At 45.5% G+C, this 18,841-nt stretch overlaps 1 protein-coding gene and 1 long non-coding RNA gene across 3 annotated transcripts in view; one reads left to right on the top strand and one right to left on the bottom strand.

Moving 5' to 3' along the window:
• Window positions 1-18,841, top strand: part of LOC310898103 — a 241,419-nt gene that overhangs the window by 125,469 nt on the left and 97,109 nt on the right. The window lies entirely within an intron of this gene.
• LOC310897458 (uncharacterized protein) lies at window positions 9,980-11,885 on the bottom strand (the record flags this gene model as incomplete). Its single annotated transcript, XM_083831110.1, is given in 4 exon segments — window positions 9,980-10,623; window positions 10,870-10,943; window positions 10,946-11,502; window positions 11,662-11,885. Coding segments are annotated over 4 exon segments (1,332 nt in total). The 3' UTR covers window positions 9,980-10,146.

Below are 18,841 nucleotides of genomic sequence, written 5' to 3' on the forward strand. Positions count from 1 at the left end.
AACACATCCATTAATAGAGGAAAGACGATTCCTGAAAGAATGAAGTACAAAACTGAATGAGTAAAAAAAAAAAAAAAAATCCTTAAACCAGAGCATTTTATAATGCATTTAACAAATTCTTCCAAGCTGTGTGCTTCCAGTCTGTTTCCTTCCCTTCATTGTTGTGCTGTGAAGGTGAGTGAATAGTAACACTGAGCACTGGTCTCCGTAAGCCTACTCCCCTTTCTCCCTGCAACACACAGCTGTCATTTTACAGTGACTTTTCTTGCTTTCCAACTTCATCAGACCCCTTATGGGGATTCAGTAACCCACATTTCTCAATAGAAGTTGAATTTGATTGCATGTCTAAATTCAGTGTGGTGGGGGAGGTTTAGTCCAGAAGTGGTCCAGGAGGATCTCAGTGTGCTTCTCCTCACTTCTCTCAGGTGACTGTTCAAGTGTTGCTGCTCTTTTACCCTGGTTTATTTCTCTTAAAAGGAACAGACCAGTTCAGCCTTCTACTCCTGGATGACTTTGAAAAGAAATTTCAGGGGGTTTAGTGTAAGCATCATGGTTAAATTCCTGTCTGCTTCTTGCTGAAAACTTACCCCTCAGCTATTGTTTTAGTAGCAGTGAAACTTTTGCAACTCCATGACTTCTCTGAATGTTTTACTGTTCCCTTTATAGCAAATGTTGCAGCATGCACATTTGATGTGAAGTTCCTCTTGTGAGCATTTGATTTTTAATGACATGAATATGACACAGATGGACATGAGAACCCGGCTGCCGACACAGTCTCTCAGTGCCCTTTTGTTTATGCCTGTGACCTGGTCACGTAGTACAAAGAGCTTCCTGCTGAACTACATGCAGCTGCCTGGCTGAAAAGCATGTGAGGGCTTTATTTGTCCTGCCTGCAGCCTGAGATCTTCTTGGAACCGGCTCTCAGATCCCTCCCGGCATGGAGGTCGGTGATATCACTGCCCAGGCTTCCCAAGGATCCTGGCCTGTCTGGAATCTGCGGTCAGGGATCTGCCGGGTATTACAGCACGTATTTCAGCCTTCGGCTCCAAATAAACTGCCCCAGTAAGGCTGTGGGCTCTCCGGGGCTTCAAAGCAGCACCACCACATTTTGTCAAGGGGAACAAATGTAAGTGACACGTGGGGGATATAAACTGAGCTCTGGTTGGTTTATGTCCTATTTTTTAAGATTTATCTTAACAGATACACACCCTCCTCCCACCTCGCCCCTTTGAATCTCTCTCTCCGTGAATTCTGCTGTCAGGAAAACTCTTCAGGACTGTTTTCTCATTTTTTGATGATATGAAGGATCTAGAGATCAGCCTTAATCCAAATGCTTCTCAAGACGGCTGCACCCCATTGCATCACACCCACAGCATACTCGGCATAGCCTGTGGGCAGGAGGAGTCAGATGTTTGGGGCATGCAACAATTTCTGGGGCGTTGGAAGGCAGTCGGACAGTTTTGTGTACGAGCAAAATGCGGCATTGCTTTGCAGCTGCCGAGCGCAACCTCAGGTGCCCAAAAGGGAAAATAGTGTGTTAATCAGATAGCACGCATTTCTTAATTGGCCTGTGTGGAGCTGCATACCCCGAAGTTGCTTCTCTACTTCTGTCTGTCTGAAAACACACCCTGGGGCCCAGGCCTTAATATGTGAGGTGAACAGAAGAGAAACCTTGAAGCAAAAGAGAGCCCCTGCTATAAACAGTTGATGTAGTCCCAGGATAAGAAGAGCCTACAGATACAGGCAGAAATAAAAACAAACAAACAAAAAAACACTTCTCAACAGCCTTAACTGAAATGATATATTTTTACAGTATACTTCATTGTTTTGCAGATCTGTTTCCTTTCTGAAGTAGGAGTTTGGCTTTGCCCCTTGCATTTCCCCAGCGTGATTCATGCTTCCTTTTACCATCTCCCAGTGTGTGGAGCACCACTCTGCCACCTCTCACTTCTTCAGTTTTCTTACATCCTCATTTCAACGCTAGCTAGTGATCACATGAGAAAGCAATATTAAGAAATCATTTGGTATATTTTTAGCGGTGTTCAGGCTGAAGTAGCAATGAGAAGGGAGGAGTGCCAGCCACATGTGACCAACCAGCTGTCTGTGGCCCACATTTTGGAAATCACTGATTCAAGTAACTGGCAATAGGTTATGGAAAGTTTCACTTTTAGATTGCTATTTCAAATTGACCCAAGTTAAACACGATAGGAAGGTCATCTTAGCTATAAACAACTATACAGTGTGTGAGCAGTCTTCATCTAGTTTCTTTGCCTTCTAATGAAAGAGAAATATTTTAATTGGAAGTGAGTTCTTTTGAGCTACTTTAGCAACAGGAGCAGCTGAAATATGGCTATGGCTGGGGGGGAAAGGCTGTGTGCTTCCTCCTCACTGTTGGGCACTTGGTTACAGTGAGATAAGTCCTGTGGTCTTTTCCTCTCTGGTGTGGAGAAAGGGGAATCATGAAGCAGGTCTGGCTCTATAAATCTTAATGCAACAGCCATATAACAAAAAACAAACAAACAAAAAAAAAAAACCCCTCCCCCTCCCCCCTCAAATCAAAACAACAAAACATATTAAATGTGAGCAAGGGCAAGTGAATCTTCCTCCTTCTCCAACCTCCTGTCATGTACAACAATTGGCTATGACTTCTAGCGCACCTCCTTTCCTGTCTTCTTACTCTGTATTTTAGAAGCCAATAACTCTTTGACATCTGGCACCTACTGATATATATGCATTGAAGGCAGGCAGTTGCTAGAGTTCTGCACGTTTCCGCGGTTATTTAACCGTATGTGTGAGTAGACCTTGCATTGCTTGCCTCTGTGAAGTCCCCGTCCCGGTTTCAGCTGAGCTTGCCAGCTCAGCTACCCACTCCTGTCTGCTCCCTGCCCCACCAAGGGAGGGGGTGTCTGTAATGCGTGCTGCCTGACTTCAGGTGGTTTTCAGCTTTGTTTCTCCTGCTGGCTCTCAGACCAACTCAGGGAGCAGGACTGGTCCTTCTCAGGCCCCGTCACGTGCAGAAGTTTGAGTGAAGAATGACTCCTATATGCTAGCTCCCCCAAATCCCGAGGCTGATAATCAGCCAAGTCTGCTTAGGTGAACAAGGCCCCAGCCTCCAACTGACATGGGGAGGCAGACAGAGCAGCCTGGGTGGGCACCCTGCTAGGGCTGCTACATCCTAGTATGAGATTCATTTTTCTTTGTAGGGTTCAAGTCTTTGCCAAGCTGCCTGCTCCACGTTGCCCGCGCAGGAGGTGACAGGCACCACACAGCAGCTGTGATGGATGCAGTGGGACTGAGCTCCCTTGTGTTTTGGCTGGAGCCATAGTTTGATTCCAAAGAAATGCCCCCAGCAACAATCTTTCAATGTCTAGGGAGACTATTTAATTTATTTTTTTTAGGATGCATTTTGTAAATCACTCAGGTGATGGCAAGTTTATGTATTTGGATGGCAAATTTATGTTGCTCTATTGGTTTCAAGGAAATGCAATTGTGTGCATAGATTTTGGACTGTTGGCCTTTAAGCAGAATGAGTTTTTTTGAAGTGTGAAGTAGCCTGTTTATCTCCATGAGATGTACTCTGCTGAATGAAAATGCCCTCTGCAAAGACATAGGAACAGGAGAATTAAGGAGCGTGGACTCCTGCATTCATCTCAGCCAATGGTACCTCCCTTCCCAGCCTGCTGCAAGTACTCAGGACAATGATAAGCACCAACCAGGTCTGTTTTCAGTCTCACACTCTGTTTTGCAGAAGTTCCCAGAAAGCTGGGAAGGGTTCCCGAGTACTGCCTCTCACGAAGAATTAAGAAAGTCATTGCTCACCATAGATGGCACTCAGGGCAAGGATCTCCCAGGTCCTGTTGCGGATGGGAAGGGGGCAGGCAGGAGAGGGACACGCTTATTCCCTTGACTTGGAACATCTGTGAGCATGGCTGTGCTCCTCCAAGGCCTGTACAAGTCCTCCTATCACCCTCCCTTCCCCACTGCCCTTCCCCAGCCCTCCTCTGTCCCTCCCCAGCCCTCCTCTGTCCCTCCCCAGCTCTGAGCTTTTCTCCCCTCCTCTGCACACGTGCTGTTTATTTAGCTGCAGTGCCATCTGAGCTTTCTGCTTTGCTGGTTTGATTTCTCTCAAACTACAAAGTCCTTTGACAGAGGCAAACCATGACAACATGCCTGTCTCCTCTGTTTTATTATTTTTATTATTATTTATTTATTTATTCTCTTTTCTGCCAACGATCAGGTTTGAACTGACATTGTCTGGTTGTAGGTCAGGTTCAAAGGCACTGAGCACTATCTGAACATCCCCCTGAGCTACCAGCTTATGTGAAAATGAGTAGTCTAGAAAACCTCTTTGACTGCACAGAGCAATCCACTTTATGGGTGAACTCCTAGGGTTAACAAACTTCTCATTTAATGTGGAGTTTTCCATATTTCAACCTGAAATTGTGCATCCTGTGGTAAAGGATAGGGTTAGTTACTTCCCTGTTATGTTTCCAAAAAATCGTGGAGTTCTAGGCTGAAATGCGGGAACATAGTCCCACCTTACATTTTTCTTCACAGCTTCCTTTGTTGTCTTAAAGCTGCTACTTTGGCCTGAAAGCAAAGAAGGTTGTAAGGAGTCAAACAGGGAAAGCTGGGTGCATGAATGATAAATGGAGAGCTGCACAAAGGAGCAGTGCTGAGGCAGTAGGACGGGATTATCTCCATATTCTAAAAATGCTGATTTTAAGGATACTGCTTCCCATTTTATTTCTCCAAAATGTCATGGATGGCACACATCAACTTGTGGGTGTGTTAAGTGATCACATACAGAGGGAGAGAGGAGAACCAAGGCTACAACTTATGGCCCCTGCTACCCCTACACCATTTACTATACACTCATCTTAGGAGCCACTTATGTAAACGTCTCCAAAACCGGTGTACATACCTACACTGGCCGACACAACTTTTCGAAGCAGTTTTTATGAGCATGTGGATTTAAAAACATTTATAAAACTGGATATTTAAACAAAGATGAGCTGCTCAGCTGTAACTGTGGAGGAGACACTGTTCTGCTTGAGTCAGGGTGCACGTCTTTAGCCTGTTTAATTCAGCATCAGCTTGATTGAGACTGCTAATTGACAGCCGAGGATCTGGCCTTTTTTTTTAAGGAACTTCGTGTGGTGGGCAGTGGCGTAGAATACGCAATATCCAGCTTCTATGTGTTTTCAGTATGCAGCACTCACAAGCTATTGCTTGATGAATATGGCCTGAAGTGATGCAGGCAACTTATTGTAATTTTTTTGCTGTGCTCTGTTCGGATTTATTTTGCAGTCAGTCAGATGGGACACCCTGTAGATTAAGGCTTAGCACACACATTTTGAATCTGTAGACTAGTACTTGAGGTGAAATAGGAATTGCTTTATGTTTCTGAGCAGTAATGGCCTGAATTGCCAGAAATAACCATAATAACAAACTGCTTGTTTCCTGAGTCAGGCACATAGTGCAAACAGCCGTAGTCTCGGTGCACCAATAGTCTCCTTGTCTTTTAATGAAAATAACAGGGATGGGAAATGGTCCAGGAAGAGTTTGTTCTCTTGGCTTGTCTGATATTCTTTTTAAAACTGTCTACTGCTACCAAGAAATATAATTACAGACCTATTTAAAATGTGTGGGTCTTCTGAGGAAAGGAGTGGATGGGTTGTACGTAAGCATGGAGCTGTAGTCAGTGCCTCAAGTCAGGGTGACTCTTCATTTTATTAGAAGTGTTATACAGAATTGAGCTTTCCAGATGATGGTCCCTCCCTTCCTCGTGTGTCTTTCTCAGAAATACCCCTCTTTTCTATGCACCTTTTTGTAAATCAGTTTATCCTCTCGCCGACTTTTCTGAGTGCTCCTGAAAAGGGGACACACCCATCCACATTCCTTAAAGAACTGAAGACTTGCTCGGAGAACATTTTGGGGTGCAGGGCTTTTGACTTCGCTATTTCTCTCCGCTTGATACAAAAATTTCTTCCTGCCTCGTGGTGGACTATGCTAAAAAAAACCAAGCCTGATTCACCATGAATGTGAGTTCGTATCACACAAGCACGTGCCATGGACCCTCATGACAGAAGTCATGGTTTGTGTCGGCTGAGACTGCTGCTGCTGTCTCTGGGAGGCAGAAGAATGGAGGAACCCAAGGAATGAGCTGTCCCGTCAGCCGTCCAGTCAATCGCTATCGGTCAGCTGCTGCTTATGATGAAACCAGTCTTTGGGGGATTTCATTCTGCATGGCTGGCAAGCTGGTATGTGCTTCTGTCTGGGCTCTGCAGCCCTGGCCCTCATTTGAGGAGGCAGGCCTTTTGTTCTGTATCAGGCTTCAAATAATTTGGCATCTGTTGATTTGTGTTGTCTGTTCAAACATTTGTTGCATTAGTGAGCTTCCTTCTAATCACAGTTCCTAAGCAGTCTGCTCCTTTGTGACAGTTTTTATTTTAAAAAACAGAGGTGGATGTGTGCTGACTGTGAACTCCTGAACCTGCTCTCACTGGAGAGGTGAGGATATTTGCACACACGAGGCAGAAACTAGCTAACAGGATTTGTTTCTGATTAGCTGTTTGGTCACACTATGGTTTCTTACCATCAGGGCATGTTAGTGGAGAAAAGTACAAGTCTTGTAATCTATACTTCCACTGCTTCACAAATGGCAGAGCTGATGGACAGAAGAGAGTGGTACTGATTAGATCCACAGCAGTGATTCACAGCCTGGGATTATAGTTTCTGCAATTTGCTTGAGTTTGTACAACCCAAGTATCAGATAACGTCACGATTTACATTTTCTATGGAACACTGTCTCAAGAATCTATTGATTTGTGCTGCATCAGATTACTCAAGGGTTGGAGACAGCCAAAAGGAGAATTTTACTTTTTTTTTTCTGCTGACATTTGAAAAACAGGATTATACAACTTTGCGCCTAGCCCTGCGTAACCTTCGGCAATCAGCCTTGGAAAGTCACTTTAGAAGTACAATTTTTTAGGCTTTCTTTAAACAGTTAAGACCTCTCTTCAAATCCCTTGAAAGAAAGCATTCGTCTGTTCCAACCACCTTAGCCACAAACAAGATGCAGATCAAGATGGGGAAAAAAAAGGCAGGAGATGACTGCAATTCACCCTTTGGGTTCAGTGTCACCCTCATTCTGCCTTAGGCTGATCCAGAACCCACTGGGGGTTTGTTCATTAGCGTTTCTGGGCTTCTGGATAATTGAAGTTGAATGGGATCGGTCATCCCTTGTGTTCCCTGCTACTACTGCCTGTTGTAGCACATTCTCTGTGTGACATTGACAGGATGGTGTTTCTGTCAGTGCACAGCCTTCCACTACCCCGGTCCATACTGCTTCATGCAATACCCAGCCCCCTAGTAGTACTTAACATGATTAATGCTACAGAAACTGGACATATAATGTTTGATTTTTTAATTGATTTTTTTCCCCCAGTGCTTAGTTGTCTATACTTAAACTATTTCCAGAAGAGCAAATTGAAGGATTGAGCCATTAAAAACCATAATGTTAAGGCACCTACTCAAATGTGCCCAATTTTCACAGGAACTGAGCTTCTGTGTTTGCCAAGAAACACAGTTCTGAAAAAGCAGAATCCATGGGCAACGCAAGTGCTCTGTACCTCCTGAAAATCAGATTGCTCTCAGTTATATGCCTACTTTAGTCATCAGAGTTTGGCATCAGATCTAACGTGTATGTGGAAATGAGTCGGGAGGGGAAGCTGAGTGGTTTTTTTTTTTTTTAAACTTCTCAGCTGCTTTGCTTAGAAGTCACAAACCACTCTTTGTAAGAGTGCAGCTGTGGCTAGTCCATCACACGGTATTTTATCTTAGGATAAGACAAGCACTGAGGCAACGTAGCTCCTATTGTTGCTTGTCTGTCATCCTATGTTAGTAGAATTCAATGCATGCAGTGTTCGCCAAGGAGATGTGGCATTAAAGCTGCATATGTAGATGAAGCCTCCCCAGATGTGTTGTACTGGAAATGCAAAGTTCAGAGCCCGGAGCACGCAGCAGATACTTTTTCTCTCCTTGGGATCTTTATAACTTGATGAGGCAGCACGGACCCGATAGTCTCAAAGAAAGTAATAGCCTTTGCCACAACGGGTCACCCTCTGATGTAATGGGAGGAGACATCTTCAAATTGCTGAGCCAGGAGTTGTGCAATCCAAAATGTCAACTTGAAACATGTCCTGGCGCTCAAGAAGGAACAGTAGAGTTGAATGTTCAGGTGCTGGAGATGCTTTGGTGTTTAGAGAGCATGGTGGCTCAGCAAAACGACTTTAGACATGTCTGAGAAAACAATGGAAATTGCCAAAATTGAGCTATTGAGAGATTCAATTTGTAGCGAAGGAGAAGGAAATTACCTAATTGTTTCAGTGCACTAGGAAACAAATGTAATTCTTAGTAGGCAGAACTCTTTTCTTGATCTAATGGTGGTGTTAAATCCCCAGTCTCTCTTCAAGAAGGTGGGATGCCATGGGTCTGCCTGGGATCAGTGGTGTTTCCACCCTTTTTCTGATGTTACTGTGGCACACATTTGCCTTCCTTTGCAAAGGAGTGTGGTGCATGGGCTCTTAATTAACAATTAATCTAATCTCTTCTTTTGCTTCCCAGTTCACTTCCACCATATACTCCTTTGCAAGGACAAAGTGTGGGGACCCTGAGTGAAGAGTGATGCTGGGGTAAGGTGGCAAGGGGGAAAAGAACTTTTAACTGGCACAAATTTGAGGCTTTCCTAGGTTCCTCATTGTTTTGTTGTCCAGGCATTTTCCCGGCTACAGAGGAAAAAAATGTTTGTGATATGTCTTTGCTTCTCTGTACCAGATACTACAGTGATGTCTCTCACTAGAGTAACCATATCCAACTTACTTCACCTCAGGAATTTGAGTCATCCTTCACCAGTTCTTTCGCAGAGTTCAATGGTGCATAGGAAACATTGAATTGCTAAATGGGGGGTATGGAGACAAGTCAGCAAAAGCTAAGGGTTAATGAAAAAAGCTAGAGCTAAGCTGGATAGGTTTGGCTCAGGCAACAAGAGGAAGAGCTTCGGAAAGTGTGGATTCCAGCTTCAGATGCTACTGCAGGGGTGAAATGGTGATCCCTAATACTGCCGTCAACTGTGATTGCCACTCCACACACCATCACCTTCTTGGTAGTAGCAATAAGAGAAGACCTGATTTTCCTTGGCTTAGAAAAAGGAAGAAAAGGGGAAAAAGAGCCATAGCAGTCTTGCAGCCTAGAGAGTCATCCTTTTTTGGAGAAGCTCTGTGTAGCCTAGTTTCTTATGTTCAACTGCTTCTTTTCTCAAGCAGATTTCAGAGTTAAAGAGAACTCAGTCACAAAACTGATTATTAAAGGAAACTGCTAGTAGATGGTGGAGGAGGGAGACCACTGAGGTCAGTTCATGCTGTTCACAAATGAATGTTACATGGTCTGTGGTGCTGCACGGTGTTGCAGATTCAGAAGGACGTCTCCCAACATTCTGCTGGTGCTCCAGCATGGGAACTGGGCTAATTAAATAAGTCAAACCAAAGTTAAGTTGCATCCTTGGCAAGTAGGTGCTCATCAACACAAATGGCCTGGGAAGAATGTGAGGGGAAAAGAGAAAGAAATCTTACTAGTCCATAAATCTGACCTCCCTCTTATTCCTCTACGAGTTATGAAGGAATGCAGCTACTTAGGAATCTGGTAACTAGCTAAATGACAAGGGGCTGTAATAATCATGTGGAAGGAAGGCAGGAGAAGACATGAAGTGCCATTTGATTCCTCAACTTTTCTTATCCTTTATTTTTATCCAAAGTGATTCTGAGAAATTCAAAACTCTGCTGGATATTCCCCCCACCCCCCCCCCACCCCACACTTGACCTAGACTTTGCAAACAGGACAATGAATTACAAAATAGAAATATAATATATATGATTTTTAATGCCAAATGATTGACAACTTAAAGTCACTGAACGTTTTGAATGAACTATTTGTAAATTAACTATTTAAAATTTGTTTTTACAAACAATCCCTAGGAACACAAGAATAAATTCAAAGTGATAATGACCTGTTTGCAGATAATATCTTTAAATGGAAATGTGAAGTTGTTTGAAAGAGAAAACAACCATTCTGTAGCGAATTATTTGCTCATCTCTGTTTCTGAGATGTTTCATCTTCTCCCATGGGCTCCCAGGGCACAGGCTGCTCAGCCTTCTCCCCTCCTGGTGGTTGGTCTGCAGTCTTCAGAATATCACAGACAACTTCTCTGAGCTCCTGGAGTGGGGCAGCACCAGCGCAGACTGCGGCTTCGTACAGCTCCATCACGTCAAAGGGGCTGCTCCGGGCGAGCAGTTTCACTTTGCAGATCCAGAACTTGGCGCATTTCTCTGCTCGGGGCTCACGGGACAGAATTGCAGAGAGCTTCTCCGACTGGACACCCTCCTTGATGAGCTTCAGGCACTCAGTTAGCAGGTTGTTGATTTTGTCCAGGTGGAGCTGCTCAGGCTTCTCTGCTTTCTCTTCCTCCTCGACAGCGGTCCAGGTGGGCAGCTTCTCTCTCACTGGCTTTTTTTTGGACAGCATCATAGGTGGCCATTTGTAGGACTTGCCTTTGGATGCCAACCACTACTCCAGTTGTCTCCTCCGATCCTCAGCCATCTGGGTCTTAGGGATGCACCCTGCGTGCACCCCGCATGCCTGCGGCGGCTCCGGGTTCAGCCTCTCTCTCCTGCTCTCGGCCCCTCGAGCTTTGGGGCTGTGAGACTGGCCCATGGCGGCTCTGGCTCAGGACGTTGCCGTGTGTCTGGGCAGCGCTGCCTTCACGTCCTTCCTCTCTGCCCCCCCTTTAACTGCAGGCCTTCACCCCGTCACCGCAGCACCCAGCTTCATGCTGGAGCTCCTCATGGACCCCAGGTTTGCGGTCCCCTGTGGCCTGCTGGAGGCTTTGGGGGAGATCTTTTCGCTTGGGGAGCCCTACTGCGGTGCTGAAGACTTCCCTCCAGAAGCGTGCCAAGTGGCTTTCCTACGGGTTGCCCTGCTGTATTCATTTTTTCATGTTTTACTGCTGTTTTTTTTTTGTGTAGCAAATTAGTAGAAACAGCAAGTGACTGAGGGGGTTGCAATGGTTGGGTTTTGCCACTTGATTTTTGAGATGCACTCTTTGAGCTTGGCAGGGACTTCCTGAATTTGTCCTGAATCAGCATTTCCTTAGCCTGGCAGCTATTAATTCTGTCCTTTGGGCCCTGGATGGTGCTTGACACAGTGCCTGAGGTTTGCCTATGAGCCAAGGCTCTCTTGTTCCCGAGACTGCTTCCATCAGACTGAAAAGCTCTGCTCTGCTCAAGGTTTGTAGGTGCTTGTGCTGAGAAGTTCTCTTTGGTGCAGTCCAGATGTTCCTGCAGGCCCTCGCTCAGCGACGAAGGTGGCCTGGGAACGGGGCGGCCATGTGTGGTCTCCTCAGTCCCTCCTGGGTTTAGGGAACCAGAGGCAGAAGCTGGGAGCCTCCTTCAGGGCTGTGTAGAAGGGTTCACACCTGGGACAAACCCCGGGGGCAGCTCTTCCCCGGCTGCTCTGGATGTACCATGGCTACTCCCCAGGATGTACTTGAAGATTTCTGTGGTGCAGCGCGGCCACCCAGCAGCGTGGGTTTGGAGGCAAGCTTGCCGTCCCTCTGAGCGTCCTTCGCCACGTCCGGGAGAGCATCCCCTCTTGTTCCTGTCAGCATGTTCTTGTTTAGAAACTGGTTTTAGGAGTGGATCCAGGCGATTAATCCGGTCATTTAAATAGGGCTTGGTGCTCGGGTGTTTCACCTTTGCTGTGGCTGCCAGGTACTCCTGGAGTTGTCTCCTGTGCTCATCCTGCTCAGACTGAGCCGCCGCCTGCGCCATGTCCGGACCCTGTCCTGCAGCACCCGGCCACAGCCTTTCACTGCCGGCCGCTCCCGCTCTACTCTGCGCTGGTGCGGCCTCACCTCGAGTACTGTGTGCAGTTCTGGGCACCACAGCACAAAAAGGACATGAAACTGTTGGAGAGTGTCCAGAGGAGGGCGACGAAGATGGTGAAGGGCCTAGAGGGGAAGACGTACGAGGAACGGCTGAGGTCACTGGGCCTGTTCAGCCTGGAGAAGAGGAGGCTGAGGGGGGACCTCATCACAGTCTACAACTTCCTCACGAGGGGGAGTGGAGAGGCAGGTGACCTATTCTCTGTTATCACCAGTGATAGGACCCACAGGAACGGTGTTAATCTGAGGCAAGGGAGGTTTAGGCTGGACATCAGGAAGAGGTTCTTCACCGAGGGGGTGGTCGCACGCTGGAACAGGCTCCCCAGTGAAGTAGTCACTGCACCAAGCCTGTCTGAATTTAAGAAGCAATTGCACTGTGCACTTAGTCACGTGGTCTGAACTTTTGGCTAGACCTGTGCGGTGCCAGGAGTTGGACTTGATGATCCTTATGGGTCCCTTCCAACTCAGGATATTCTGTGATTCTATGGATTTCTAAGCCTTCATGAATCACAGGCGATACGATGAAACAAGGGATTTGCATGAAAAAAAATCTCCCATCTTTTTTAAACAGCCATTTCATCACTTCCTCTGTACTTCCAGCTTTTCTCTATACACTGAATTAAGTTGGGAAATATATATATAGACTATACACCTAATGATATCGTATACAGTTGTTTCTTTCCACCAAACATTCACTTTATCCATGCTGTTATTTTTGAAGCTGTTACTGAGTGAGAGATTTTTAAACTATTTTTCATCATCAGTGTGTACGGCTTTTTACGGATGTGTTTTGGAGAGATTGCTCTTTACACGAAGGTTTCTCATCAGTGGATATTTTTTAAAAAAAGTGGGATTTTTATTGTTTGCCAAGGTATCTTTTTCTCCACAGAAGGCTGGCGGTAACTTGTTTTGCTGTTGTCTGTGTATATATCTTCTGACTGCATTTCTTTTGTAATGATGTGCTGCGTATGCCATGCATGGGTCTGCAAATTCAACAATATGATAAATTAGAGAAAGATGATGATTGATTTAAGAGACCTATTATTTCTACCACACTCTGCTACAGGCATACCAGGACTGCAGTTTTGAGCAGGCGTCACACTGCTATCAGTATCTTTTAGATAAGCTTTAAATAACTACTGGAAAAACACTCTGGACAGTTTTATGAAGATAATAACAGCAATTAAATCGTGACTCTTTCAGGAGAAACACTCAGCACACCACTGAAGAAAATATCTCAGTGAGACCTCCTTGGTCGGATGTAGAGATACAAAAATACCTGCCAGGAGGCTGGGATTGATGCGGCCCACGATGGGTGGCAGGGGGCTTTGTGCCCAGGCAGGTGGGCAGAATTTGTGCTCCATGTGGGCAGGATATGTGCTCCCTGCCCGTCAGACCTCTGGGCTCATGTCCTCCCCTGGCTCCATCTTGCTGACAGCCAGTGGGGCAGCCCTGCCACCAAGCACCTCCGCCAGGCCAGGCCAGGCCCCCATGCGGGGGCAGCTGTTGAAAGGCCGTGGTGAGCCCAAAGACTGCAATTTATGGCGAACGCGCTGAACGGTGGCCTCAGGGATGGCCTGGCAGGGCAGGGCAGGGGGCTGGGTGGCACTCGCTGGTACTAAGAAGGCAGTGTCTCCTTATCCTGCCCAGGCAACCCCAGGGGCTTTCTTCAGGAAGGAGGTTGCTCCTGAAGCGCCCCCTGGTCTGAGCAGCAAGGCCATGGTGGAGCCCTGCCTCCACTCAGGAAGGACAGCCTGAGGGCTCACCGATCTCCAGTCGCTTATTGGGCCCTGTCCCTCCAGTGACAGGTGATCCCTGCGGTTGCCTTTTACTCTTTCCAGGACATCACGGAAGTGGGGCTGCCCGTCTGGGTAACCTGATCTCCTGCTGCCAGTTGGGAGACCCAAGTCCAGTCTTTGTTTCTGTCTGGGGACGTTCCCGTGTGTGTGTCCTGCAGGCAACAGCTGATGGCCTGCTGGTCGGGGCAGGCCCAGGGCAGGATCAGCTTTCACCTCAGGGGTGACATCCTTCCATTCTCCAGCAGTTGGCTGAGAGGAATGCTGTCTAGCCCAGCCAGCAGCTTACTGCCAGGGGTGCAGACCAGTTTTTCCCAGCTGCCAACCCATAGCTGATGGTCTGCTGGAGCTTGCACAGAAAGCAAATAATAGCAATGGGAGTGGATCCCTGACTTTTTATGTATTGTATAAAATAGCCCTGTAAAAAGGTGAAAAGCGGTGACCCAGCTGCAATCTTGTTTCTAGGCCTCATGGGAACACTGAGATGCAGAGGTGGGAAAGTGGTCTTTTAAACCAGAAAAGCTTTGGTAGGGAAAGCAAGGAGGATATTAGCGTGGAGCAGGAATATCCAAAAAAAGGCGTGAATAGCTGTTCCTAGTGGGTACAATTACTTAAGTCCTTGCTTCATTTATATTCCTCCCATACCTAGCTGAGTGCTCACTGACTTAATGGTGGCCTCTTAAATGTCCTGAGAGTTGTCAGTTTGCTAGCTTCCTCCGGGAATAAATAAAATCGACTGGTAAGCTTGAAGTCGTGTCTATCTGAGGACTGCTACTTTTGTAGGAAATAAGCTCCGCATTATGCATGTGGACAGTGAGCCACCAGTGAAGCCAAAGTGAGGAATAATGGTGCCTTTAGAGCTTTCTTCCAAATGCCTTATATTAAAGTTTTACATTCTGAAAGGAGCTTATTGCTTTCAGGCAGGACTGTTTTACCACAAGAAAATTGGAAAGGGGAGGAAGAAAGAAGAGAGGAGGGGAGAGAAAGAAAGGAGTCCTGCATTGCATAAAAACAATTGGGACTTAGTGGAAAGTGGAATTGGTTACTAATGATCTGTGGCTAAGAAAGTATTAAACAAATTCAGACTCCAGCCTCTGTGATGATAATACTCAGTGGGTGAGAGCAAGGCAACGTGAATGTCAGTGAAGACTGAAAGCTGTGGTCCTGCTGCAGCCTGGTGTGGCTGCTGCCCTGGCTCTGCTGCTCCGCCTGACTGCCTGATGCCCACTGCGATGCAGTCCTGCGCTAACAATTAACAGCATTCCTGGCTGCTCCTTTTGAACCAGCACACAAACAATTTTCTGCCTATCATCTCTCCATTCCCCTCAGTCCTTTTGAGTGTTCATTTGAAATGGGGTTGTAAGGAGCCTCCCTGCAGCAGGGAAGAATAAGTTGTTACCACTGAAGGAACTGCTTCCTTCCAATGGCCTGTGTTATGCAGGAGATCTGGCTACATGATTATTGTAATGGTTCTTGCTGACCTTAAAATCTTTGTCATTTTCTGCTTCAGCAGGGCTGACTTATATCCTAGAGGCTGTAATATAAGGTTGGCTTTTTTTGTGAAATATTGATGTTGACTCTTCCTGCTGTCCACTCCCTATGACAGTAATCTATGCCACTCAGAAGAGTTCATCTTATGCACTGCATTCATACAAACTACTGTAGTTTTCATTCTGTTTTAAACATTTTTAATGCCAGGCACTTCTACTGTGGCCACAGCCTCCGTGGGCCAAGAACACCTGATGTGGTTCTTTGCACACCACGTCTGTGGGAAAGCTTCCCTTCCAAGAAGTGGATCCTGAGAGTGTCCCTGCCCTATCCTGGTGTCTGTGCACCGCTTACTTCTGCAGCAGTAAATATGCAGTGAGGAAAGCAGTCTTTTGGGGGTCATTATGTTCCACGTCTACAAATGTGTCAGACAGCAGTGTAAGCTGTCTGTAAGGTGTAAGCAAATGTATTTCCTTTCCCAGTTCTGCAGGTGGGCATAGCAACCTTCATGCTGGACTGGGGCTAGGTGCAGGATCTGGTTCACATTACTTTGTCAGTCACTGCATCCTCAGGTAAAAGAAAAGCCCATGAGTAGGCTGCAATATCACTTCAGAGCTTGCACAGCAGTGTGTTGCCAGAGAGATGTATTTTGTGTCAAAGCCTCGATCCAGTTCTGAGAACTGAAAAATCTGGAGTAATTGCTGTCTTTCTATGTGTATGTCCATGGCTCTGCCTTGTGAGGTGCTGCTGTTGACTGCGTATCATAAGCAAAAAGGGAAAGAACATGGGGTTATGTATCCAGGCTCCACTCAGAGCCTTTCATTTTCTTACCTTGCTAGAATATTTTCTAGTTTGATGACTTCAATCACAGGCTTCTTTGTTTATTTGCTCTGCTGCTAAACTGTGATTTCTTAAATCACTCCCTGTTGGCCCTTCTATAATTCTCAGCTTCCCTAATAACCTTAATTTTCTGTCCCAATTTTCTTCTTCGGTGTTAACACCTGCTATTTTCTTTTTCTTTGTAAACTGGAAACTCTTATGGTGCAACTCTGTTTAGTGGAGTGGCTGTGGTGAGCTGAAATATCTTAATCAAATCCTGTGCTCATATGGAGCTCAGGCACCAAGGAAATTTGAAGGTGTGAAACTGTTTTCTATTCAAACAATGAAAAATAATTTGTCTTCACTACTATTGTATGGGAAATTCACCAGAAACAAATGGTGTGGTCATTTCAGTCAGACTGCAGCTTTTGATCTTGCTTGTATACCTGAATTGTTAGAGAAGGGAAAGAGGAATCCATATACATACAATTTTTGTGTGTTGATGAATGCATGTATATGAACCAGTAGGCATTGAAGTGTTTCTTTCTCATTGGGAAAGCACTATTGCTGGGAAATCGTCTTTGTGCTTTTTCAGATATATGAGGTCTAGTTGTGCTACTTTGCATCATCACGCCAGAAGAACTACAAAAGAAAAATCAATTTTTCTCTAATAGACCTGATGTGTATTGTTTTGCAGATAAAATCAGCCTCTGCTTATGTACCTCACTTAGTTTCTGCCTGGAATTGTCTCCTAGTCTTGATCTCGTTTGCTTCTATGTAAATGTAGTGAAAACTGCCTGACAGTCGCAGGTATTGCCCAATTTGCAGTGAGGGGTGCGTACAGTCAGAACTGGCTCCCAGGACTGAATTCTGCGTCAGTGTAAACCTTGATGTGACATCCATGGTGTGAATCTGGACCAGCATCAGCGGATGCAGGACAACATGAAGTTCTTGCTCCTGAAAGCAGACAGTTTAGATATTGAATGTGAACATGGATAGAGAAGAGGATTGCCCATCAGCAAAAATGGCTAAATTGAGTTAGACCAAGGACCCCTGGGATCCTCTCTCGTGCAGTATCTGTGAGCACGAGTCCTGCGAGAACAGAGCAAGACTAATACTTCCCCTTAATGCTCTCCTGGCCTTTATCTACTTTCAGCACAAAGAACTTCCTAAGCTTTTTGAGCTCTATTTAGCAACGTGTCTTGGAAGCTGTATTTAGACAAGTGGATGTGTCTTACAAAAATTTGTCTGACTTCCTGTTGAGCCCACATCATTTTCTTTTATGCACAACTTCCTTTGACAAGGAGCTGCACAGGCAAACCACCTTTGTGTGAGGGCTGTCTCTTTTTGTTTGCTTTAAATCTAGCTACTATAAGCTTCATTTGACAGTCTCTAGTTCTTGCAGTGGATAGACAGCAAACAGTCAGTCTCTATCCGCTCGCTCCACAGTATTCATAAGATTTCAGAACTCTATAAACCATTCCATAGTTTATCATAGTTGATCTTTGAGCTTTTTCCACCTCAAATGTATCCTTTTTGAGATAAGGGGACCCAAACTGAAAAAAAAATCAATCTGCAGATCAACGGACTCATTATATTTTTGGTTTGCCTTTGAGTTGTATTTTTGTGCGTGTGTTCGTTTTGTTTGTTTGTTTTTGACTGCTACTGAGCTCTGAGCTGATGCTTTCATGGAGCTGTCTGCTGTAACCTCAAGCTCTCACTCCTAAATAGTAATTGTCAGCTCAGAGTCCATCATGTTATATGTAAAGCTGACAATGTTCTTGGACACATACATTACTTTATACTTCCTGAAACTGAATTTCATCTGCCACTTTATCTCCTAGTCATTTAGACTTGTAAGGTCTTCTGTGGTCCTTCACAGTAGTACCTTGAATAATTTCATATTCTCAGCAAACTTTGATACTGCCCTAGTCAACCACCTTTCCAGGTCATTCAGGAATATGTTAAACATCACAGGTTTCAGAACAGACCTGAGCAAAATTTCACGGTGAAGGATATTTGTTCTGTTGCAAGGACAGACCTATTTCACGTCTATCAGCCAGTTACCTGTCCCTGCCAGGTTCTTCCCTCTTATCCCATGGCTGCTACGTTTCTTTAGAAACCATTAACGAGAGACTTTGTCGAAAGCACTTTGAAAACCTAGCTGTACTTTGCTTGACTAGCTCACCCAACCCACATGCTTGTCAACTTCAAAAAACTTTAATGGATTTTACAAGGAAGAAATTCCCTTTACAGAATCAACCTTGGCTTTTCCAAGTAGACCGCATTTAGACAGGCATCTTAGATAAAGTCTGTCCTTTGTTGTAGCTTTTACAAATTTGTGCACTAGAGATAACAGCTTGCAAGCCTGTAGCTCTCTGAATCCTCCCTGGCACTACATTTGCTAGCATTTAGTGTTAATGGTGCCCAAAAATTAAACTGGGAGGTCACATTAGTGGTTCATCTTTGACCTCCTTGGGTTTTCTCAGAGCGCATGGCTAAATACTGCCCAATCCAGAGGTTTTGTTAGCACTTATGGGAACTTTACAATAGCCTCTCCACAGTTACTGACATCTCAGATGGACGCTCTGCAGCAATGACTTCCAGAAAGGCTTCTAGTGAGGAAATCTCCTCAGTCTCTTCCACAGCACACCGTGATGCAAATATTCATTCTGCTCTTCTGCGACAGCCTTCCCCTCTCTGAGTACTCAGCCTGGCTGTCAGTGCGCCCTACAGACTG

Source organism: Anser anser, assembly GCF_964211835.1.
Source record: "Anser anser genome assembly, chromosome: 3".
Classification (NCBI taxonomy): Eukaryota; Metazoa; Chordata; class Aves; order Anseriformes; family Anatidae; genus Anser; species Anser anser.